This window comes from Perca flavescens, chromosome 2 (assembly GCF_004354835.1).
Source record: "Perca flavescens isolate YP-PL-M2 chromosome 2, PFLA_1.0, whole genome shotgun sequence".
NCBI lineage: Eukaryota > Metazoa > Chordata > Actinopteri > Perciformes > Percidae > Perca > Perca flavescens.
In genome coordinates, this window is record NC_041332.1 from 21,501,348 (window position 1) to 21,527,046 (window position 25,699).

The 25,699-nt window shown below is 40.3% G+C and overlaps 1 protein-coding gene across 1 annotated transcript in view; it reads right to left on the minus strand.

Annotated features, from left to right (window-relative positions):
• mast1a (microtubule associated serine/threonine kinase 1a) overlaps nt 1–25,699 on the minus strand; it is a 75,191-nt gene that overhangs the window by 2,659 nt on the left and 46,833 nt on the right. Inside the window, exons 8-27 of the mRNA XM_028589049.1 lie at nt 24,310–24,385; nt 21,757–21,966; nt 21,551–21,652; nt 16,280–16,412; nt 13,778–13,845; nt 13,517–13,593; nt 12,492–12,700; nt 11,579–11,717; nt 10,988–11,120; nt 9,244–9,409; nt 8,651–8,752; nt 7,751–7,873; nt 7,489–7,598; nt 5,647–5,810; nt 2,797–3,041; nt 2,270–2,527; nt 1,950–2,182; nt 1,535–1,657; nt 1,102–1,238; nt 77–264 (exon numbers count right to left, since the gene is read on the minus strand). Coding sequence (XP_028444850.1) covers nt 77–264; nt 1,102–1,238; nt 1,535–1,657; nt 1,950–2,182; nt 2,270–2,527; nt 2,797–3,041; nt 5,647–5,810; nt 7,489–7,598; nt 7,751–7,873; nt 8,651–8,752; nt 9,244–9,409; nt 10,988–11,120; nt 11,579–11,717; nt 12,492–12,700; nt 13,517–13,593; nt 13,778–13,845; nt 16,280–16,412; nt 21,551–21,652; nt 21,757–21,966; nt 24,310–24,385 — 2,996 coding nt within the window. The remainder of the gene's footprint in view (nt 1–76; nt 265–1,101; nt 1,239–1,534; nt 1,658–1,949; nt 2,183–2,269; nt 2,528–2,796; nt 3,042–5,646; nt 5,811–7,488; nt 7,599–7,750; nt 7,874–8,650; nt 8,753–9,243; nt 9,410–10,987; nt 11,121–11,578; nt 11,718–12,491; nt 12,701–13,516; nt 13,594–13,777; nt 13,846–16,279; nt 16,413–21,550; nt 21,653–21,756; nt 21,967–24,309; nt 24,386–25,699) is intronic.

The window sequence follows — 25,699 nt, forward strand, 5'->3', positions numbered from 1 at the left end:
TTCTAATGTGAATTCATCTTATAGACTATTTGTGTTTGAACAATTGTATGTGCATTGTGTAGTTCCAGTGTCCTACCCAGGTATGAGGGCTCAGGGGTGGAGCGGTAGCCCTTAGTTGGGGACCTGGCAGACAAGCTGTGAGTTGGGGAGCCAGGAAGACTCTCACTGGAGGACAGAGAGCGATTCAATGAGGAAAGGCTGCGGCTGGTGTGCAGCAGATTGGACTGCTTTGTGATCTTACGGAACAAGGAGTTCCGCTTCTTACTGCAGGACAGACAAAAAAAAAGACAGGAAGAGAAAGTAAGATTTGAAATGGGATTGACATAAAACATTGTATGTTAATGAATTTAACTTTAATACCAGTGGTTTTGCCATTTTATTTTTTTTAAAGAATAGAGCAGCTGGAGATTGACAGGAAAGGGCTGCGGGTCAGATTCGAACCCATGCCGCTGCCAAGGACTAAGCCTACATGGAGCGCTCACTCTACCAGGTGAGCTGGAGGTCACCCTGAATTTGCCATTTGTACCATTTTCCAAAGAAAGCCAGGAGATATTTTTTACATGCATTTTTTGCTTATTATATTTTGTCCAGCTACAATGAGAATCAACTTGCAGCGACAAGATAATCCATCACAGGGAACTAAAAAGCATGAAATTCATGAGCTGTGCAGTTATAAAATCAAATCCAGCAGAGAGCAAGGATGTTGTGAAAAGGATCATTTACATTTAGTTACTGTGCAACAGCTGAGTCTCAAGTGTCAAATGTTTTCTTTGCTCGATTTCCCTAGTATACCAAAAGTAATGGAAACTAATGGCAAATTACTAATTTGGAATGCATGAAATCAACCTAAAACTGTGATAACCTCAGAAAACGGTCATTAGCAATGTAAAGTATGCAATTGTAATTAATGGGCTAAAATGGATTGGGAATCTCACCAGATAAACAAAGAGATAGTCAAAAAGACAGAGTTGCTGAACATTTTGCAATGTATGTAAGACTAAACAAAGCAACTCCTTTACTATTGTATTGTATTTTAATTAATGAGACAAGAATCATCTAAGACATTGCTGTCATTGCAGCGGTGCGTGCGTAAGCGCCTACCTGTCTTGGCTGTCCTTGCCCATGGTCCTCTTGTTTCGTCGGGCCATCTTACACTTGTAGCCAGCCTTGCGGGCAGGACCCACTTTAATGGAGGTGTTCTCAAAAGGCGTGGTTGTCACCGTCACCTTGTTTCCACTCTACACAGGTCAATGACATAAATTATTTCTACATTAATCCTTACAATTATCCACTGTCAAGCTAATTACCTACGGAAAACTGACCAAGAAAATGTTGCCTTAATTTACGGAATTAATTAGCAAAGTTATTGTGGATTTGGAATAAAAAGTACATGAATAGCCTTTCCTTGAAATTGACAACTTATAAATAGACAACTAAGTGTCCTTTTATTGGCAGAAACAGAAGAATTACACAGGAATATTGATATTACCAATATACAGCACAACTACGGATGAATAAGCCTACTGCTGCGTACCTTAAGGATGAGCTCTACAACTTCAGTGTGGACCAGACCGTGGACAGACTCCCCGTTGACGTGGGTGATGAGGTCACCGGCACACAGGCCAGCTTCCTGGGCGGGGCCGCTGTCCTCTACATGCTGCCAAGTAGCACAAAAAATTCAAGTTCATAATAGGGCAAAGGCAATTACATATAAACATTCAGAGTGAAGAGTTTAAATCTAGACATTCTGAGTTTAAGTCTCACAACAGTTAATCCTAAAATAAAAAAGTGGTCTACATCTGTGACAGAATAGAGGAAATCATGAATTATTTTCCCTTTATTTTGGCTCTGAATAATACGAGTAATGTTTTTTATTAAACTGCAATGGGATGAGAAATAAAATATTCCACTGGTCAAATTTGAAGTACACATTACTACAAGTTCCTTACCCAAACAATGTGATGGACACTGTAGACATCACTGTCTCCGATGTAGACCCTGATGGCCCTGAGAGTAAAACCGTACTTCTTTCCAGAGCGATGGATGGTGATGGGAGAGCGCAGCACGCTGACCGCTGGGCAGAAGTCTCTGCTGGGTGAGGAGTCACGTGACGAGGGGTTGGAGGAGAAAGAGTGGGGGGACATGGGGCTGGCCAGCGGAGAGAAGCCGCCATGCTGCTCCACTAGAGAGTAATGAGATACTGTATTAGTGTGCCACAAACTAATATTTCCAAAAGGATTTCATTAATTTCCTTCCTTGTGCTGCTCACCTGATGGTATGATGACAGACAGGGCTGTGGCAGAGGCAGACTTAATGACCTTGTTTCCAGATCTGGAGTTGCGTTTCTCTCCATCCCCAGACAAATGCTGATGGCGTGCCCTGAGGAGGACCAGGTCATTGGTGGCCCGGGCCCCCAGAGGGTCATACAAAGGAGTTATCACGTCACGTCCGGCTGATGCAGGACCTGGGGATAATGTGGCGATGGCCGTGGTTACTCCTGGTGTCTCTCCATATCTAGGGGATTTGTCTGTGAGGATGTAGAGTCAGGTGGAAAGTATAGTTATTTAAGTTTAAAGTAGCATTTAAAGGTGAAAATAGTAAAGTTATGAATTGTCCAGCTCCCCGCTGACTCAGCAGTAGCCACCTAATGGGGTATTACAGGCTGCTTTTTTTTCACCTCCTCCTCTTTTTTACCTCTGTCCTTTTCCGTATTGCCCTCTCACTTATTTCCATTCCTATTCCCTCTCCACCCTCATAACCTTTCACTACCTCAGACACATCCCCCTGCAAACACACCTGCTCCGTTGATCTCCTTCAGACTGTTTCTCTGCTCCAGGAGGCTTAGCGAGGGGACACTGGTTCCATCCAGTGAGGTTCCACGGACCTTGATGGGCGCCTGGCGGGACAGGAAGTCTGGCTCACCGTCTAGGGGTGAGGCAAAACGATGTGTATCCATCAGTGCTGAGAAGCGCCGACGAGCACCAAGAGGAGGGCTCCCATCCCCGTCCATGTGGAGGGACTCTGAACAAGACAGGCGCTTCCTGCGGAGGACACAGACAGTACATGTAAGATAACACAAAAAGTGTATTCTCTGTAAGAATCCATTATTCAACAAAATTAGGAGTTTACAGCCAAGCTAGCAGCCCAGTGAGGCTGTACTGATGCACAGTGGTTCTTTGAGCTTAATGCTAATGTCAGCATGCTAACATGCTCACAATGACAATGCTATCTTGCTGATGTTTATCATGTAGCATGTTAGTATGCTAACATTTGCTATTTAGCACTAAAAACCTCATTATAGCACTGACCAAAGCCTCTGTCATCTGTTTTTATTTGTATCATACATTGTAACACTGTTTGCCTCACTGAAGATTCACCTGTGTGAATAAACCCTGAACCAATCCTCCTGTCCATCCTGAGTCTCGTTCTTATTTTACTACTATCATGTCATCTACGTAGAAAATGTGTATATCCTTGTGTGCATCATTAAACCTTTAGAACATTGTGTACTGAACCCTGCTTTGTGTCGCTTTGTTCTCCGAGATCTCGTAACTGCTTTCAGAATCAACTCACAGATGTCAAGCCAGTAGATGATATGATAGGAATCACAAAACAATTGTGATCAAATTGTTTCAAAACAACAGCTGAAGCTGATGGGAATGGTTTTGACCTGATGATGGTGCTAGATGACGAGTGAAGGGATGACCTTTTTACAATTCATTCCGAGGGGGACATGAATGTGTGTACCGATGTCATTGTAATCCATCCAATAGCTCTCTAGAAATTTTACTTAAAACCACACCTTTAAACATCATGGTGCACTAGAAAAGGTCAGGAGATCACCAAAGTCAGCATGATTTGTCATGAATGGCATGCATAATGGCATGGCAATCCATCCAAAGTGGTGGACTGATCAACTGACATTGCCATCTCTACAGCCCTGCTTCTATCATGGCTAAAAAGATTAGTCACATTATTTATGTAATGGTACCCTGTGGAGTTTTTTTCTCTGGCAACGCTATGGAGCGGTTGTTCTATGACTGGGTCCCTGTTTTGTTTGCACATGCACATGCACAGGGGTGACGCAATACACATTCCTGCCAATGGTGTCACACTATCCCACTGATTTGATCACTGATCATGAAATGGAGATAATGATAAGGCTGCTGGCCCTGATGGCATCCCCAGTTGTGTGCTCAGGGCCTGTGCTGGGCATTGTCAAGTGCAAGCGGTGGCTGCAAAGGGCGTGCAGCATCGTCAGGGACACCTCTCACCCCAGCCAAAGACCGTTTGCCCCTCTCCCCTCTTGGAGGCGCTACAGGACTCTGTTTCAGCACCAGCAGGTTCAGGAACAGCTTCTTCCCCTCAGCGGTCACCGTGCTGATCTCTGCACCACTTTGACACCATCCCCTGGATCCCCACTTCGTTGTCTCAGTACTTGTACTCTGTTCAGTGACAATAAAGTTGAATCTAATCTAACATGCCAAGATATTCTGCAATGCGCCAGAAAAGGCAGGATGGAAGAAGACTGCTTGGATGTAAACAATGGCTTTGCAAATGTTTTATGAGGAAGGAAACACATTCAATACACCTGTTAGAGCTCAAGGACACACACTGTGCATTTTGGTAAAATTTGTTTCTTAGTTTACAAGAAAACTCCACAGGGCCCCTTTAATTAAAGAAATTAATGAATGTAATGAGCTGTAGCCAAAAAGTAATCATAGCTGGCAAGATACTGATAATTTGTACTTGATATGGGAGAGGGAAAATCCAATATGTAAGGTAAGAAATGTTGAGCCACTTTTACCTTATCACATTTTCTAACCATTATAAATGTAGAATGCATGAATGAATGATTTTATTTTACATGTGAATGTGGAGAGATCGAAATCTAGATGTATGCTTCCTAAAGATTGAGGTGAAATGGAGTTATGAGAAGTAATTACAATCTGTTTCTGCTATATGCTCTCAATTGGAAATGTGTCACTTAATAGAAATGAGGTCTGGACTTAGCAGGTTGAAGTCTTTGTGAGCTGCTTTAAAGCATGACAAGCAAAGCAACAGAACAGAATCTGTATAATGAATCTAGATCACAGGATGAGTACATTTTTTTATTTAGGAGGGCTAAAAACTAAAAGGCTTTATGCAAGGTAATGAGAGGTTCTTTTTCAACTCAATATGAATATTCTGATCAATACAATATAATTTTGTGTATCTAAATTGGAAAATTATGCACTGAATTTGAGTGAATAAAGCAGCTGTGTTTGCATATTTAACAAAACAAATCTTGAAAAAACTGACACATCAGAGACATATTGGGTTTCTGTGAGTCATATGAACCAGCCATCCAATTCCCCTTTCTAACTTTCCAAACTTTGCAGAAATGACAGCTGTTGCCTGTTGTTGACTCAAAGTGAGTGTGAACTCTTGCACAAAGTTCTTTTTATACAAGAAGTGTCAAAATTGGTGTCAGTGAGAAAGAAAGCAAAGTTATTCAGGCATACTGAGTTATGTGACAGCTAGGCTGCTAAAAGAGAAAAATCCTTCAAGGAATCACCTTCAGTCATATCTTAAGTATAAAGAACACCCCACCTTATATACACACAAGCCTCTACAGCCACTCATTTAAAAATGCCCACCACTCACATTTCGGGGGATCCGGTCCTCCAGCTCTTGTCTCTCATGCTGAAGCTGCCTAGGCTTTCTCTCTTGGTCACCTTGTCCTCCCGTGGACCCTTGTGCTCCCGACGGGATACAGAGGTCGTGGCTTTCTGCTCCAGCTGAGACAGATGCTCCATGCTGCTGTACACCTGCAGGGGGACACAGTCAGATAAATTATCATTTGATCTGTTAGTAGTTAACAGCTCTGGAAAAAATATAGCTGGTGAGTGGGGGTTACAGCTATATATTACTTAGCTGTAATCATTTGTATTTACTGTATTTGTTTCAGATATCAGATTATTGTATTGTATGTATGAATATATACATGCATGGAGGGTTTTCCCCCAAAGTCCAGCACCCTGAGACTATACACTAAGTGGAAGGAGGGTGGCCAAGGCCTAGCGAGTCATATCCACTATCCAGGATGAAAGAGTATATCAGGAAGATGGCTGCAAGTGATGACCTGCTAAGTGAATATCTCAGGCAGAAGAAACTTGATGATAAGGAGAGGAACCATCATGGAAGCCCCCAAACTAGGACAATGGCTCCAGCAAATCCCAGGAACAACATCTGAGTTCTCTGTCCAGAAGTCCTAGGAACAGCTAAGATACTGTGCAGAACCCTCAGGCTCCCAGGCCTTCTTTTTTTTTTTGGACACACATAAACAGTCAAGTCAATTGTAGATATTAGAAGTGCTTGCGATATTAATGCAATGCAGAAAACAATAAAAGGTTCATGAAAGCAAAGAAAAACAGTAAGAACATAGATACGATGGGCTAAGCTGCGCAGGGAACCAACAGGGAGTTTATAGTGTATTACAATTAAGAATTATTAGATTATACACCTGTATTTCCAGCAGAATGTCATATTCTTTAAGGGGGAACTCCACCGATTTTACACATCAAAGTCTGTTTGCAGGTTTTGGGGAGTACTATTGCATTATGTGAAAAAGGTTGTATAAAAGCCTTTTGTGAACTGGAGCAGCTAAAACCTGCACATTTATGGCCTTTTTCCTCAACTAATCAATGTAGCTCTACATTCAAAAATATATAATGAATCAACTACATGTGTGTAGAACTTTGTTCATCTGCTTTGCTTGAGCGAGGCCACTCAACAGCCATTGACCAAAACTTCAAATAACATCTCATTATTAATTTAAATTGAGCACTGAGCAATGAGGCACTTTTCGATTTTCTGAAGCGCTCCTTCACAACCTCACAACCCAAACATGAGAGGATGGACCAGGTGAAAGACAGAGGGAAGGCAGATGGAAAAACAGAGCAAGTGAGAGAGAGAGCTAGAGAGGATGAAGTAGGAGAGAGCCAAGAGAGGGGAAAAAAATGACAGTATGAGGTGAGAAAATCCCACCCGAGAAGAAAAGTGTGAGAGGAAGAACACGCTGGCATGCTGTGAGAGAGAGAGAGTCAGAATTAGAAGAGATATGGCCACAGAAAGAATGGATCAGAAAAAAAAAAAGATGAAAGATTGTCTTGGCCATTAAACACACATTTGTAGAGCGAGGTCTTGATATTAAAGGTGCGTGGGGCTATGCTTAAAATAGAAACTGGAGACGAAAGGAATAAGAAGAAATGGTCTATAAAACAGTTACAGAAGCCCAGTGAGACTTTCTAAACTCCTGGTATGGGACCTGAGTCCAGTCTCCTGATGCTGCTCTTTGTTATTATATAATTTTAAGACTCTTTTTTCATTTTAAGACTCTTGCGTCAGGTGACAAAATAAAGCAGGTTGACACAGTGAGAAAAAAAGGAAAACTGTGTAAGAGAGAAATGAAAGAGGAGAAGGTGGTAGAGAGAGACAAAGTCAAACCTTGCTGAAGCGAGGAGAACAGGAAGAGAACTGTCTGATCTCTACAGGCTCATCGTCATTGGTGTCATCCTCGTCGTACGTATTGATGTGATGATACCGATCCGAGCGGGCTGGCAGGGAAGAGAGGGGAGATGAAAAATATGAGCTGTCAGTTCAACATAGAAAGCGCATTTCTGACTGGAACGAATTATTGTACAACCCATAAAGCTAATATTGATGTAACTGATGTACTTTATGGACACATAAATCCAGAGAAACTTACTATCAAAGTAGCTGGTGTCCTCCTCTGACTCCAGGTGAGGAATGAACTCTGCCTTCTGTCTCAGCAAACTGTTCCAGTCCAGCTCTGTGAAGAACGAGTGTTGCTTCACCTCAAACGCTCCGCCTGGTGGCATTAACAACACAACCTGTCAGCCTCACTCAAAATACATTATGGATAGACTGTATATTTAAAGCTGCTTACCGTTAAATGTATGTGAAAGGTGTTTCTCATAGTGAAAAACACAGAGGATTATTACCCCACACTGCAGTTTCCGTCAGCTTTTTGTGGCTTTCAGCTATTTGTTTTAGCCCCTAACATAACCGTTTTGCTCTCTGGTCACAAGCTTTGGGTAGTGACCAAAAGGTTGAAATAAGTTCCGTAGGGCGGATGGGCTCACCCTAAAAGATAAGGTAAGGAGCTCAGTAATCAGGAGAGCGCTCGTAGTAGAGCCGCTGCTCCTTTACGTCGAAAGGAGTCAGTTGAGGTGGTTCAGGCATCTGATAAGGAAACGTCCTGGGGAACCACCATTTGGACGTTTTCCGGGCATGACAAACTAGTAGAAGAACCCGGGGTTGACCCAGAACACGTTGGAAACATTATATATCTCATTTGGCTTGGGAATGCCTCGGGATCCCCCGGAAAGAGCTGGAAGACGTTTCTGGGGAGAGGGACGTCTTGATTACCTTGCTTAGCCTGTCGCCTGCCACCGCAACCAATAAACCAACCAATAAATTCATATTTGTGGAATACTGAGTTTATTTAGAGTCTTTTGACATAATGTTTGTGAGCCTGAATGCTTCTTTGGACAAGTCCTCATTAATAGCACTATGCATTCCTAATACCACCGTAAAACAGGTGCAAATCAGAGCTCTGATATCAAGTAAATGCAAAAGTTATTACCTGTACCCAACCTCACAAGAGGGTTGGTCTGTAACAGGGCAGAGATGAGGTCCTGGGAATCCGCAGGCAAAGCTTCATCACCATCTGGCCAAACTATATCGTCTAACAGAGATAACGAAGAGAGATCAAAATGTCAGTGTAACCAGGGAGAAAAAAAGTGCCTCCTTTTGCAGAAGGCTAGTCCAAACTACTGCAAAATTGCCCTCAATACCTGCATGTCAGCAGGGGAAACAAGACATTTTAAACATGGAAAAAAAGTATTCTCTCTGAAGCAGTATTCAAAATCTAAAAGGCTTAAAAACTCTGCTCAGATTACATCACATGCTTGAGTTGCATGGTATTGGATAAGAATGGTAACACTTGACTGATCCTTAAAGTATACGCAATTTGTTTTATAAACTTTGTGGTAGTCTTAAAAATAGTGTTCTACACTAACTATGACCCACTTACTAGAAAGAAAGACAATAACCCAGAAACCCAGTTGAATGAAAACATACTGTACAGCTTTTGTGGTTTGCTTTTCATAGCTAAAGATGTGCAGTTTGAGAGTGCCTTTACAAATAAGTAAAGTAAGTTAACAATATATTTCTTACCTGTGATGACCTGTCCAAACAGCTCCTCCGGAGTGTCTCCAAAGAAAGGCACACAGCCCACCAGGAATTCATAGAGGATGATGCCCATGGCCCACCAATCCACTGGCTTTCCATAGCCCTGACGGAGAATAACCTCTGGAGCGATATACTCTGGAGTACCACACACCTGAGTGATGAAAAGGCAAGGGAAGACAGAGGAAGAAAAGAATGGAGAGAGAAATAAATAAAAGATGGGTTGGAGATGATTGACAAACTTAAGTTGTTGGTATCCAGAAAATGTTATATGATGTAATCCAACTTTCCAAGCGGCTGTCCAAATTACATTCATCATTTATTGGCCATTTTCCTCAAATATACTTTAAAAGTCCTCGTTCACAGACATATTGATACTACACCATCACAGCTCATCTCTGCAAGCTGTAGTCTCTTAACATTTGTCCGTCGCTCATCACTACGTCACACATTTCATTTCTCCGATTGGTTGTAGGTCTATACAATTGCGTATAGAGGCATTTTCTAGACGCCCCTTAAAAATCAAAAGGGTTCCAGACTAACTCGCATTTGCTATTTGGTCTGTTGATGTCAGGCTACAGATGTGTCCTACTTCATTTAAATGCTGCTCTTAGTTCGTTCTTTGGCCAAACATCCAAATGAGGTAACATTAAATAATTTTGGTTTACTTGAGATCTCTGCCGCTGAGAATTCTGCCACCGTGCTAAAACAATGACGTCGAAAGGAGCGGCACCTTTACAGATACAGTATAATGTCACGATTATTTAGACTGATTATTAACTAAAACAGTTACAAATATTTAAAGCAAGATCTGTGGACTTTTCAGGTAACTGGACACTTGTTTCTGGAAAGAGACTGTTGAGTTTTTCAAATGTCTTTTTTTTTTTTAAATGCTGTAAACACCAACAAATAAATCTCATAAATTTCCTTAATATGGCAGAAGAAGTCTCATAAAACTGAAATAATTTGCATGGCTAAGTTCTACTTGTGGTAAGTGGGAATTATTTCTCTTTTTTGGGGGGATTTGGTCAAACCAACCCTTTACCACTAAAGGCAGTAAAATGGAAATCATTCACTTATCTCTTCTGTTCCGTCTTTTTACAAGTTCCACATTGATGACATGTTTAAGGATTCATTCTAACATACATATACATACATATATGTTGTTTAGTAATGATTTGCTGTTCAGCAGATCTAAAAGTGAATATAAAATGTATGCACTTGTGTGTGAGTGATTACACATGTGCATGCTGTCTTACACAACAGAGACATCATCATTGAGTAAATGAGAAACACTCTCAGAATGTCCACTAGAAACATGAAAAGCAAAGCCCTGGTCTGTTTTATCCCCAGATGTGAGTTGATTACTGACAGACAAACAGATGCCTGCTTTAACCCAGAAGAGCTGACTGATCTGACTGATTATGACCGGTTTCATTCAGAACATAAACAATAACTATAATTGCTAAAAACGGGATTGTAATGGAGATGGAGATCATTAATGATTCACTAATTCAGACTACACAGTAAACATTGTAATGGAGATGATTGATTTTGCCAGATGACTTGCCAGGTTGGTACACATGGCTGGAGAAGACTAAAAGATGCTGCAAATGCCATGCTAATTAAATGCATCTGTCTGCAGCCTTTCTTATTTTATAATGCGGTGATAAAGTACTTAAATTAAAGTCTAAAAGCCTACAATATACACTGCTAGATACAGATACTGTACCTGCTTATCCAGGAACTCTCTGGCATCTTTTTCAATGTGTCCCTCATACAGGTTGGTGGTGAGGCTCATTAGACCCATCTTCGACAAGCCAAAGTCTGTAAGCTTAATGTGTCCCATGGAGGTGATGAGCAGACTATTAGAAGAAAGAAAACAGAAATTCATTTTTTGCACATTGCAATAAAAGGTAAATATAATGGAGTATGTGGTTATTTTGAAAGCTATGCCAAGGTCACAGGTTGTCATTTAGGTAGTCAGGTATTGCATAATATGCCAGAGGGAGAGTGCTTAAGTAGAGATATAGACACATGAGACTGGCGTGCTGCAGATGAATGCACTTTTCATTGAGACCGAGATGGACCCTGAAGTATTTCGGGTTAAGTTTCTGTCTGGGTCAGTTGCTGGCTGTAAAACCAAAACAATGACCTGAAAGATGCTGAAAAGCACCATAGAGCTGAGAGGAACTGCAGTTGGGTGATAAATCTCTGTTAGTCTGTCACTACAAGCGACCTCTTTCACATCACATCTAGTCATTTGATCCTGTGTTAATATAAATAAATAAAAATATTGATTAGCGCAGCTTTAAACACTCACTTGTCAGGTTTAAGGTCTCTATGGACGATGCCATAGTTGTGCAGGTATTCCAGGGCTAAAACTGTCTCAGCAAAGTACATCCTTGTCAGCTCCACAGGCAGAGCCCCGATGTTCTTCAACAAAGTGGCACAGTCGCCACCTGAGAACACAAAACAAAAAAGAACAAAAGTTCTTGTGTTAGTGCAAGTGGATTTATCCATCTCATACTTTCGACAGGAAATAATTTACTCTTGCTTGAGAAATATTGAATGAAAATGATTTAGACAAATGGTACGGAAGCACAGAAAGTCTGCAGAATGATGTAATTTAATCCTCTAATGAGGCAGAATAGCATCATAATACGTGATTCATTACAATAGCATTCCTATTTTTGTGGTGTACCTGTGCTTATTAATAGGTATCAACATTTAATTTTGTATATTTCTATTCTTTTATTCTTTTTTTATTGCCTGTTAATCCACCTTTGCATCCCCTAAAGCACGTTTGGCAGTGTTATCCCACACGAGTCACTCACAACTACCCTGCATGCCTCAGTGTGTCTGTGCACCGACAGATAAAATAAGACCTTCTGCAGCCACTTGTCTACTGACCTTGTTTGACTTTACATGGTGAAGAATCATTGTTATAGTGAAATAAGAGTCACCATATTGCTTTCATTTTCCTGAATCTGAGCAGACAAAATCACCATTTGCTATTCAGGCGTTTAGCTGACACTTTTATCCAGAATTAAATAAATGAAGAAACCTGAACCAACATTTCCTCAGATGCCTGACACAAAAAGGAAGGGCGAACGGAACAGAAAAGTCACCCAGAGTCATTCCGAGTGGTCTCATGAATGATAAATCTCTTTTCAATTTGAGTCCTCCCTCTATGTAATAAAAGTCTGCAACCCAACTAAATCAGACTCCCTTACCCTCAACATATTCCATGACCATGCACAGATGTCTCCGAGTTTCAAAGGAGCAGAACATGGAGACGACGAACGGGTTCTCTGCGAAGGTGAGGATGTCTCTCTCTACAAAAGCCTGCTGGATCTGGTTCCTAAGGATCAGATTCTGCTTGTTGATCTTCTTCATGGCAAAACGCTGACGTGTCTCTCTGTGGCGCACCAGGTAGACGGCACTGGAGAGAAGGTGAGACAAGAGTGAAAACCAAAAGGGACTGGTGGTGCCAAGATGAGGTATGGAGGAAAGAAAGCAGGGTAAAAGTGGTGAGACCAGTATTAAGTGTATTGCATGAGAAGATTTAAAAATAGAGAAGATATTCCATCTATTGTTAGACATGAATTCCATACAGTGTGGCTGAATGGATATTAAGACTTAAAAGCCAATGGTACAAAATGTTAAGCCTCACGCTAGTAACCTTTCAATTTCTTTTAACCCTGAACTGAATTTTTGTAGCCTACCTCAGACATATCCTTTCTCTTATAAATGGGCAGATAATGCAGGCTCCTTTCTGATGGAGCCAAGCTTTAGATAAACTCTTAGATAATCTTTTAAATTACATTAACATGTGCACAGATTACAACCAAGAGGAGACCAAACATTGTTTTAAAATCCAATTAGAAATGGATTAAATTTTAGTTGTACACTTCAAGTTCACGCCAATACGTCATCTTTCAAATTATTCTATAGACCAGTGCCTGAATATATGTCTGAAAATGTCTTTTAAAAAAAGTTGAAGTTGAAATTGAGTTGTATTGATTTTCTTTACACAGTTCTTCATGAAGCACTACAATATATGATTGATTATTGATTGAGCATGAATGCTGATTGTTGACCTTGGAAACACTTACTGTAGTTTTTTTTTTTTTCCGGAGCTCTCTACCCCATTTCACAGTCTTCCACAGCGTATTGAGGTTAAATAAACAATACATAATAGCTTCATTGGATTTCATTTGGTTTGGAGGGGTCAATGAGGTTTTAATCCATTGCTTACCCATACGCTCCATTGCTGATCAGTTTGATGCTCTGAAAATCTTCTTCACTCGGTGGCTTAATGGCCCTCCCTTTTCCCTGGTGATACATTTTAAATTTATAATTCAAATCAACACAAAGCTGTTTCAATTAAATGCTCAAATGTCATTGTTTCTTTGATGAGAAGATAGCTGTGTGTGTTTGAATGGTGGTGTGTATATGCAGTCATATTGTGTGTGAATACATGTAAACACAGATCTGTCTGTGTTTGTGTGTTCTTCACCTCTGCTGAGTCATCAGTCTCTGGAGTATGAGGACCCTCACTGTCGTAGCTGTCAAGGCTCACGATTTCTGTTGAGAAGCATGTTAGTCAATCAAGCAACATGGTGTCAAAATGAACAGAGACATTTTTCATGCTAAAACTCCAAGCCTCCCAAGCTGCTTTGAGCAGAAAAAAAAAAAATGCAGCTGCTCAGACATCTTAAACAAAACAGCTATTACATTTTTCAAAACAGATGAAAAACCACATGTGTCAGATCACAGAAAGAAAAACCTGAGAGTTAAAATAGCTTGTTCTATTTATTTTTCTTGTCTCCTTCATCTCCCCCTCCCCCTCATTTTGTACCTTCTCCTTTCTTGAGCAGCAGTGGCAGCTAATTTTCAGTGTTCTTCCACTCTTGTATGTGACAGCTGCTGGAATACACTGATTATAGTACTGTTTAGTTGAAGCAGGCAAACAATTGACTAATAATTAACTTTGCAAAGCGTTAACATAGCCGCATTGTAGATATTAACTTAATGTCAAATTAAAGTCACTGAGGTGACAATCCTACATTCTGTCGCTTTTTCTTTGACGCTGAAAATAAAGTGATCTTTTCAACGGTCTCTATGAGCCAAGGAGCCAAAAAAAGAAATGAGTGTGAAAGCAGCTACGTGGGTGTGCATGTGTGCCTTGCATGACAATGTAGGTGCAAAAAAAAGTGCAAGCTCAAGATATCAAGTGGCACATTGTTAGCAGAGATAAGCGGAGAAAGGCCTGGCAGGCACGTATTCTTCCATGAATTCAAAAATAAAACTTTTGGTCACTTAACCCATCAGCTAATGAACAGCTCCTGATGGATAAGACCGGGAGCGACTGGAGCAGATGTGAATTAGAAATGTGAATTTGGGGGCAGAGTCTGAGCCATGATGATTAATGAAAGACAGCGATGCCACCACGTCACCAACCAGCAAATGATCCAGCCAGTCTACTTTACATCTCCAACATCCTTGTGCTGAACAACCAATAAAGCTGATCGATAGCTTAATGGAGGGATGTTGAAAGACTGATACTGTGAGACAACTGCACCCGAACAAGACAACCACTGACTTTTTGACTTAATTGTCTGTATGTTCACAGTTTTCAACACAGGTCAAATATCTGTATATGAATGGATATAAAAGGGTGTCAGTATCAGAAAAATACTGATAGCAAATATTAATGAATTTTGTAATTCCAATTATTATTCTATGATTTAATTACTTTCATCAATTTGGAGATAATTATCCTAAGTTTTAGAAATGCAGTTATGATCATTTGGGGGCTTTGGTGGATGTGAACAGGATGTATAATGTTGCCATGGAGTCAGTTAGTTAGCTGTGGGCTGTGTTTTTGTGTGGGCCTATATTTCTTTACATTTTGACAAATTGGCACAATTAAAAGTACGCCGAATTAGCTGTTAGCAGTTCCTGGTTGCAATGTACCCATAGATGTACAGACAACTATCTTTGGATTACTTTGGAACTGAAGGAAACTTAAAAACCTGAAAATTATAAGGAATGTCTTTTTCTGTGATGGACTTCAGAGGCTATATCCTCAGGAAGTGTGGGTCACACTGAATTAAAAAATATGTGCATTAATGTCTGTGTGTTCAAATTTTACTTTGAGTTATAACTTACACATTTTGACACAAATTGCAACATCCAGGCGCTAAGGGTTTTAAAGTGACTAAATTCCCTCGATGAGATGTGGCTCGCAGTCACTGTTGCTGCTCGTGTTGATAAGCGGGATCAATTAATGGGACAAACTACAATGACTAACTTAAAGGAACTTAGAGGAATAGTTTGAACATTTGGGAAAAAAGGTTAGTTTGCAGAGAGTTAAATAGCAAGATTGATCTCATGTCTGTCCATTAGGTATAGAGCTAGAGCCAAGAGGTGATTAGCTTAGCTAAAAAAAACAGAAGCATGGGGAAACAGCTAGCTTGGCTTTGTTTTTGAAAAATCCACCTACTAGCACCTCTAAAGCTTGCTAATTAACAAGTTATAGCAAAAAAAATACCTGACAAGCTGGGGTTTTAGAGGAAGTTATAGGGTGTAAGTATTTCTTGACAAAGAACAGTTTATCCAGATAATATCCAGCGTTAATGGTCATATTTTGTCACTTTGGACAGAGACAAACTAGCTGTAGTTTCCCACAGCTTTCAGTCTTTATACAAAGCTAAGCTAATCACCTATTGGCCTACGCTAACGCACACACTTGAGAGTGGTATCTTCTCATCTTATTCTTGGAAACAAGTGGAAAAATGTATTTCCCACAATGTTGAACTATTCCTTTATGTGTGGTTTGATGAAATTCAATACAAGATCACTGTTAATTCATCTTACCACAAGGAAACAGCCAATGTCTAACAGAACAAATGAAAGATTTTACACATATTTTCTGTGGACATACAGTATTCCCTGTTAAAGCTACATTTGTACAACAAACCCAGAACTATATATCTTTTCTTTCCCTTTCGCTTACCCTCCAGTGGGTCTCTGGTCAGCCCCAACTGGCTGATGATGTATCGAGGGATGTCTGCCTTCATCAGTTGTCCCTCCTTGGCATGGTCCTCCGCTGCCTCCAGCAAATGGTAAAACTCTTCAGGGTTGAACTCCTATCATTGGAGAGGAAAATAATTAAGTGCTAAAGGAAGCTACAATATAACTGCAGAATATCTACCATCAGAATTCAAATGCAGTATTCATATAGACGTACTCCAACAGGAGCTAAAGTAACAGGGTGAACACAGTGATCACTGCTTATTTAACATTCAGTGCAGCGATATAAAATATCTTCAAGTCCACAGTTTTAACACCTTCAAATAGGCTTGAAGGCCAGTGCTGGAGCCACATCATCTTTACAAGTGAATTCACAAAACTCTAATCAACTCCTGTCAACACCAGATGATTGCCATTTCAAAATAAACACTTCTCTCTTGAATTTTTTTATTAATCCTCAAACAAATTTTCATTTCCAGGGACTGAATTATTTTAAATGATGGCACTGTTGTGTAAGACTAACTCATCTTGATAAGACTTTTAATGATATTCTGCCCAAAGTCATGATGGTATCCTAATACGGAGATATAGTGTGTCTAATATATATTATGAAATATTTGTAACTGAAGAGTAAAAATATGATATGAAAAATATGATTCTTCTGTCAATTAATTTACTAATTGTTGGTATATAAGATCTCAGAAAATAGTGAAAAATATCACATCACAGTTTCAATGTCCAATGGCATCTTCAAATTGCTTTTTTTCACCCAGCAGTCAAACATCCAAAGATATTCAATTTACTATCATAAAAGACTGAAAAAACAGCGAATATTAGCCAATATATAGTTACATGATTTTGTTTGTTTTTTTTACTTCCAAATATCTGGTTTAAAATTCCAGCATCGGCCGGGCTCTGATTGGTGCCAATATGTTGATAACATATTACAAGAGAATGTACCACAGTATCACAATATTGATTATTTTTACAATTGGGTATTAAACCACGATAACTGACCTCCTAGTTGGCAAAAACAAAAAGATTTGATAACTGATAACTGAACTAATGTTTTGTGTCACATCACGTGAATGCATTTAAGTAATTCAAGGTGTGCCCAACTTATAATTACTATACTAACATTTACTTCAACCTGCTGCAGATTCATGACCAAACACGGCTACAGGGCTGTCAAACAAATACAATCAGTGTGAATACACCTCCCAACTTTTAATTGCTTTCTTGAAACATCCTTTTTGCAATAAAACAGCCTTTTGTGGTGTCCTGTGGGATTCAGTTTCATTCCTGTTGGCGGAATAACATTTTGATTAGAAAGCAGAGCCTGGGGCAGCCGGGATCATTTCCCTCCTCCCTGCTCTCTCATATCTGCTCCCCTCGACCGGAGAAAAAAGAAAGAGTACAGAAAGGGGGAATTAACCTGACTCATTGATAGCTTGCTCTGCTCGAGGATAATATCCCTGCAGCTTACAGCCGACCGACTGCGTGACATTTTCACCAAATCAGAACTCGCAGCTGACTTGAATGCTAAATGAACTCTTCGCCCGTGGACAACATCATATCTGTGTGTGTCTTCTCCTCTATAACCTAAGGGCAGTGAGGATCTTAAGTCCCCTCCACATCCTGCCTGACCCTATCGACCTCTTCTGGCGGTTGCCTTGGCAACGGAAAGATGAGACGAAGGGTGGTTGGAGGAGGGACCACGCCAATGACAAACATGTGAGGCCATCAATCAGTGAGCTGATTGCCAGGTATGGCTAAGCATCCTGTGCATACAGAGAGGCTTGTTATTACTAAGTAAGTTGAAGTGAGTTATGTACTGTATGTATCAACAAGTCAAGGACACGGCTCTGTCTCCCAGCAGATTTGATGTGCTGCTGGAAAGATCGACAAGAGATGGAGGTGGAAAGAATATTTTACAGTTTTGAGTTGGAAAAATATCCTGCGGCGATAAGCACATACTCTGCTGTGTCTGATGTACCGACGGCTTAAACAAAACCATGACCTCTACTGCATAATACAGTATCTCAATTCATACATTAAAATATATTGTATTAATAATGCTTAAAGTGATGGTTCGGAGTAATTTCACCCTAGGGTCCTTTGCACCATGACCTCGAGCCAAACACCCCCCCAGAAGCTTTTTTCAGCTGGGTCTAGCATTGGGAGAGTTAGCGTGGCAGCGTTATCAGCTGAATAGCTTAGCGCAGGGGCTAATGGACCCACGTTTGTATCTGGTAAATGACCCCACTAATAATGCCCGAAATGATACCAAATGTCTACAGTAGTACATATAGGTTATGTACTCATAAAACGATGGATTGGAAAGTTTGTAAGTACACCAGAAGTTTATGAACACTTGCCTGTTGGCTTCTGCTCTCTGTTGTTGTTGCTGCTGCCGGCAGTAAGACGAGTGCTTAGGGCTGTCTACAAATTACTACACCGAAAAGAGATGCAACAAAAATATTTTTTAATTTAACTTTTTTTTTTTAACTAAGTGCTGTAGTATAACTAGCAGGAGACAAGTAATAACTGAGGTAAGTCTGGAGACATTACCTTATTTAATCATTGAATTAATAAATATTTTTGTTGTATCTCTTTTCGGTGTAGTAATTTGTAGACGGCCCTAAGCACTTGTCTAACTGCAGGTAGCAGCAGCAGCAGCTGCAGCAACAGAGAGCAGAAGAGAGCAGGCAAGTGTTTATAAACTTCTGGTGTACTTACAAAGTTTCCAATCCATCGTTTTATGAGTACATAACCTATTTGTACTAGTGTAGAAGTTTGGTATCATTTCGGGCATTATTAGTGGGGTCATTTACGAGATACAAACGTGGGTCCATTAGCCCCTGCGCTAAGCTATTCAGCTGATAACGCTGCTACGCTAACTCTCCCAATGTTAGACCCAGCTGAAAAAAGCTTCTGGGGGGTGTTTGGCTCGAGGTCATGGTGCAAAGGACTCTAGGGTGAAATTACTCCGAACCATCACTTTAAGGTGAAACTACATTTACTGGAAGCAAGTGCACATTAGCAGCCACAAATGTACATTAGCAGCCATTTGTGAATGTAAGGGGATGTCGGAAATATGCAACACGAGTGCAAGTGTAGAGCAGAGCTCTGGTAATGTGTTTTCACATCCACTAGTTTTGATTCTAATGCAGCTACACTGAATGACCATTTAAAAATATCAAGTATTTTGCAATTGCATGTTGCTTCCAACGTCTGTGACATATTCATAATAATAATTCATTTTATTTATGGTCGCCTTTCACATCACTCAAGGTCACCTTACAGCAGTAAAACAGTAAAAAACAAGAACATAGACAGCTACATAAAAACAAAACAAAGAACAAATACAGCAATAGTAAGAAGTAAGAATGGCGTGGGCAGACGGAATGTGCTAATCTAATAAAAAAGTGTTTGGAGCTGTGATTTGAAGTTTGGGAGAGGGTTAATTTCACGGATGGTTTGTGGGAGAGAGTTCCAGAGATGAGGGGCTGTACGACTGAAGGTTCTAATTCCCATGGTTGCTAAGTGGGTAGGAGGTGTGGTGAGGAGAATTGAGGAGACAGGTCAGAGGGTCTGGGAGGGTGTGTACGGAGTTGCGAGGTTGTGGAGAGCCTTGAAAGTGAGAAGGAGAATCCTGTAGTCAATGCGATATTTGATAGGGAGCCAGTGGAGTTGTTGAAGGACAGGTGTGATATAATCTATAGAGAGGGTTCTATATTGACTCACTACATACCCTGTTTTGTAATGTTTTGAAATTTTGTTAGAGAAATCATTCCTAAGACTTCCTGCTCATTAAAGAGTTTTTTCCGCAAGCTTAAAAGGATACTTCCGCAATTTAGTACTGCATTTCCATGAAGTCAGGGACTCACATTAAAAAAGAATGGTTCAAAAGTCGAAGCAAAAGAGATATCCTGACGTTTTGTCCCTAGTATGGGTCAAGCCAAAAATGCTAGATCCTATCTTTCCCATAATGCAACTCTAAAGTGTCTTTCATTAAACCCTACCTGCCTTCTAAATGCACACTTTTTTCAAGCCCCACACCTCCACTTTATAATGCAGCCTTTTTGTTAAACATTATAAGTCTCAAGCCTAACCCTGATGACATTATCAAGGTTATTTTTCAGACTTTGGAGCGCTCCTTTCAGAGCCTCAGAAGAGATTACCAACTGTTTTCACACGCTGAGCAGTACTCCTCATGCGACTGAGCTCCATGTGTAAGATCTGTGGAATGCCCCTTTAACAGCAGCAAAAGATAGCCATGTTATGATAGGACAACATTTTGATGAACTCATATTAATAGAAGCATTTACAAAGAGTACAAGGAGCTATAATCTCTTCAAGTTCTTCTGAATGAAGCCCAAAAAGTCAAACTATTATTTTGTATCTCTCCAGAATAAACAACGTGGGGTAAAATGTCTTGTTCTAGCAGCTGTACTGGTGGACTGTGGATACTTAGAGCGTGAACATTCAGAAACACATGTGAGTGTACATAATACTGTATGATAGTATGATTGTTTTCCCCTTCTTTTCTGATGACTGAAATACTAAAATTTTGCTTTTATTTACTTATTTATTCTTTCTTTCGGCAGCCATGGGGATAAAGGTATATAGGGCATAAGGGGTAGGTGTGACTGGCATTGGGCCTATATTTGTGTTGCTAATTTGCCATAATTGAAAGTTTTTGGTTTCTATATTGTAAAGATCTAAGACGGATGTGTGGGCACACAGATTGCATGCAGGTATGTATCATGGCGTGTATATTCCTTGGATGAGTGTATACATATATCACTGTTATCTTAGATCCCTGTGCCCCCACCAAACTAAATAGGAAAATAAAAAAATAAAAATAAAAAAAGATACCAGGTCTTTTTATTTGTCACAAGTAAAACAAATGTAATGTAAAAGATAAAAAAGCCTTAAAGTCAGCTTCTAGCGGTGACACATTTGTTTCATCACTTCAAACTGAATGCACAGTAGACAGCCTGACCCACTTCTGCTCATTCTTTAATGCCATTTCAGTGTGAAGGAGTGGACCACCATCTCCATGTGGGAGGACAATAGTCTTTCCCAGCCGATGAAGCAGAACATACTCAGAATGTGAAAGGCCCTCAGAAAAAACAAGGATCTTGTCACTTGATTCAATAGATGCTCATTTGTTGATTCCATATCAGTGTGTGTTGAGTGGCTGTTTCACAAAACTCACGGCATTATCAGGTAGAGGGATGAAACTCACCAAACACTCGAGGAGCCTGGCTGGACGAGATATGATGATAAAGAGCTTTTTGACCAGCTCAATGACAAAGGTGAGCTCCGAACTCTCTGAGCGCTCATAAGCCTGATAGTGAGGGAGAGACAGGCAGACAGAGAGACAGGTTAGTGATGTGCAGTGTTTGAACTGACATTCCTCTCCATCTCCATGACTTGCGTGTCACAACTCACGTCATGCAGCAGCTTCTCCAGGTTCTCCTGCAGTTCACAGAAGTAGACACTGGTGATGAGACCCTCACGTGATTTGGTCAGGCAGTCTCTGGACAGCTCAGCTACCTGGTGGTGGATGAAGCTAAGGACCCCATCAGCCAGCGGCCGGATGCTCTCTGGGCAGTAGTTGTGGATGAACTCTGCCAGCCTCTCCTCCATCTGAGCTGTGGCCTAAATGAATTCAAGATGATGGTTAAGAGACAGTTGCTATCATGTTGTCAGGCTACCCCCACGTTAAATCACCAACACACAGTTTTTGTAAAGTCGATAAGGCTACACATCGGTGGTGTCTTGACACCTGTCATCGTAGGCTGATGTGTCAGTGATGAAGCACAAGGCAGCAATTTGATCACATTCCTTACCTGGATGGCGACATCCCGTCCACAGTACCTTTACTACTGTCTGTAAGCATGTCTGGTGTGTTGTACAGCTGTCAACTGACGTACAACCAGTGATGACAACAATGACATATCATCACCTTTTAAGTTGATATGGTAAACAGCAGTTACAAAAACAAAGAAACACAATGACGAGTTAGAGTCATGTTTCTGGTACCCGGATGAATCAAAGTCCAGTATTCACTCTTTTTAAGCTGTTTTTGGTCTCTACCAACTCCTGAGGGAAATATCTGTCTCTTTAGCTGCTAAATGTTCCACCATGTTTACCAGCTAGTTGCTAACTATGTCTGTCTGCAGTTAGGTGCAGGCAGTGTACTGTGGATGTTTAGAACTTTTTTTTAACTGAAAACAGCTGCCTGCTGCGGTCGAAAATGACACTATGAGAGCGATAAAAGTGAACCAAAACAGTAAAGACCAAAGTGAAGTAAAGCCGAAGGGAACTGCAGATTCAGGGGATAATTCATTTAGAATGCTGTAGGTTCAGCACTACGAGCCCTTTCACATTGTAATTTTATTCATTTTTACAATAAAAAAAAAATTAGATTATAGCTGCTATAAAATGTCACACAAAGAATATGATGTTAAATGTGAAAAAAGTAAGAGGCAAATAGTTAAATTGTCTTTTGGGAAGAATATGTTGCAGTCTGAATTATTCCAAGTTTCACTTGTGTAACAAATGTTTAAAAAACATGACATAAGAATTTAGACCCCATTAAGCATCCATTAAATACCAATTATGAATTACTATTCCAGTCCTGAGAAGTGTGCAATTGTATGTGGGAAGCCTGGTTAGCACTGCTTCAAAATGCATCACTGTGAATGAGCACAGGGTGATGGTGCAGGTGTATGGGTTTGTGAGTACAGGCAAGAAAGAAACCGGCTTGTACAGTGACACACATTTCCTGACATACGTTTCCCTGTCCATAGAAATAGTTATCTAGTATCTAAAAGTATCTCTCAGACATTGAGTCGCGTATCTATGTTTCAGTATATAACGCATGCAGGCAGCTTTAAGAGGTTAGCTTACGGTTTGATTACATATTGGCCTGGAGCAAGATACCTGATCTAATTTGACTTTGCTAGACCTGACTCATAGGTCAGACATGGACGACCTCCAGGAGTTTTCACACATTGCAGTGTCAACAGCTTACAAAGAACTGTAAAATAAAATCCCAGAGGCTGCTCTCTGACTGACTGTCTTTATGTTGGAGATAGGAGGAGAATGGTAAGTAACAAGTGTGCCGAAATACAGAGATCACAGCGGAAAAAGAGGCAGGAAACATTTGGACTCTCCGTCGCTGGGAGTCAAACTGCGGACATTACAGTTTTATGGTATGCGCCCTAACAATGATGCTACTGGGGATACTTACTTACTTATACTCTGACTCAATTAATGTTGTGGCTTGAGTGTCTGTATGCTGGCATAATATTGCTGCCTGGCTGGCTCATCACTGAAGCCCAATCTTACACTCAGACTGATCTGCTCCTTGTTGAAGGAAAATACATTTGTGAATGATCGGCTGTTGCTCTCAGAGCATTTGGGGATACTACTCTAATGTTGCTGCAGTCATTAAACATCTCCAAGTCTTGCTAGCTTATATCATTTTGCAGGTGGTCATATCCCTCCAACTGATCCAAAATGTAGCAGCCTTTTTGATCTTCACGTTGCCCAAACACCCCACTGCTATGCTCCCTACATTAGCTTCCTGTAGATGATTCAGTCCCTTATATTAGTCTACAAAGACTGTAATGGTACCCGTCTACTTCCCAGGTAAAACCTTTATGCTCTAGCAAGAACTGTCTGATCTACTGTTCGCCTGGAGCCGTCCTCTGTTCTAAAGAATGATTTTTTAGCTTGTTTACTTGTTGTTCTGGTCACATGTTCACCCCCTGTGGTGTTCAACGTATCGTCAGCTAATCACCAACATGATCTGAATCCTGCCATTACAAATAATGAGCATTAATTTGTGTCGTCCTGGAAAAAAATACTCTACCAAATGTTTTAAATGTAAATCAGTGTAGCTAAAGAGGTATGCATGCATACTGCTTGAGTGTGTATTTAATGTGCGCATAGATGCATCGTTTACTATTGTGTATTTGTTTGCATGAGGCCGACCTTGGGGAAGCGTTCCTTGTAGACATGGTTCATCATCACTATTTCATTGTCATAGCAGGATGGAGAGCGCCCTGGGCTGAAGAGAGACAAACACACAGAGCGGGAGAGAGTGAGGGGTGGCAGCCGGTGAGATGCAATTCTGTACTGTTCCCTTGAATAAAGGAATAATTTACTGCTTCCCCTCATGTCCATCCTGTCTGTACGTTATGCTAATCGACCAATCAGAAATTCAGTGCACTCAATTTAGTTTCTCTAATTGATCTGGTGACCTCCTGCACGTCACGCCACACATGGTACAGACATCAGACAAGCAAGAATATATTCAGAGTCACATGCACACTCTCCTACACACACACATGCACAGATTTGAGGCTATGTAAAATCAACACGTGACAGAACCCCCCGTCCCCCGTCCCCCCCCCAAAGAAAAACTTAATACTTGTTATATCATAAAACTCATACAGTGCCAAAATAAACATTCACAAAAGAAAAGCATACAGTATTAAATAGTTTAACATCACAAAGATATAATATGAATGCAGGTACACAATAAAGGTATTCTGCATACTGAAACCACAAGACAGGAGATTATCTAGGGTAGCAACTGCTGAAGAGCTTAATATTAAAACTGAAGATAAGTGGTGATGTGTATGCATGTTGCAATTGAGAGTAGAGGCTTTAATATGTGTGGTTGGAGGGAGTGCATACCAGAGACTTCTGCTAATGGAGAAACTGCAGCACTCTGGAGAGGCTTAAAGCACTGGAAGGTGGACTGATATAATAGTGGTGGAAAGCAACTACATAACTTGAGTATTTCCATTTTCTTCTACTTTCTACTTCTACTTTAATACCATTCAGGGTTACAAAATTTGCTTTTGTAAATATTTTACACACAAAACATACAAACAGCCTATAAAATATGATGCTACAGTATAGATTTATCTACCCAGTAGTACTGTATATTGTAATAGATTAAGGCATAAACCAATAATGTATGTGAGTATGTCTCTCAATACTTTCCAACTTTAACTTCCCAACCCCATATGAGGCACTTGGTCATAGGCAATTCACTGAAGATGAAAATCTTTAAAAAAAATCCAAATACATTCTAAATTTAAAAAAACAAAAAGGTTCAATCATTTTCTAAAACAGCTGGGCACTGCAGTTTTAAGCAAACATTACTTAAACAGGAGTAAATAGCTCATTTGTTGTTGGGGACTATTGTGTTTTTAAGAGTTTTACTTTTAAGTTTTTTACTGTATGTCACAGAGGAATAAGCTATAACAGATTTGGCTACACAGCCAACACTTGTTAGTAGGATCAATTCATTATCGGTTTTGGTCTTTTAAAGGTACAATATGTTACTTTTCTGCATTAAAATGTCTAAAAA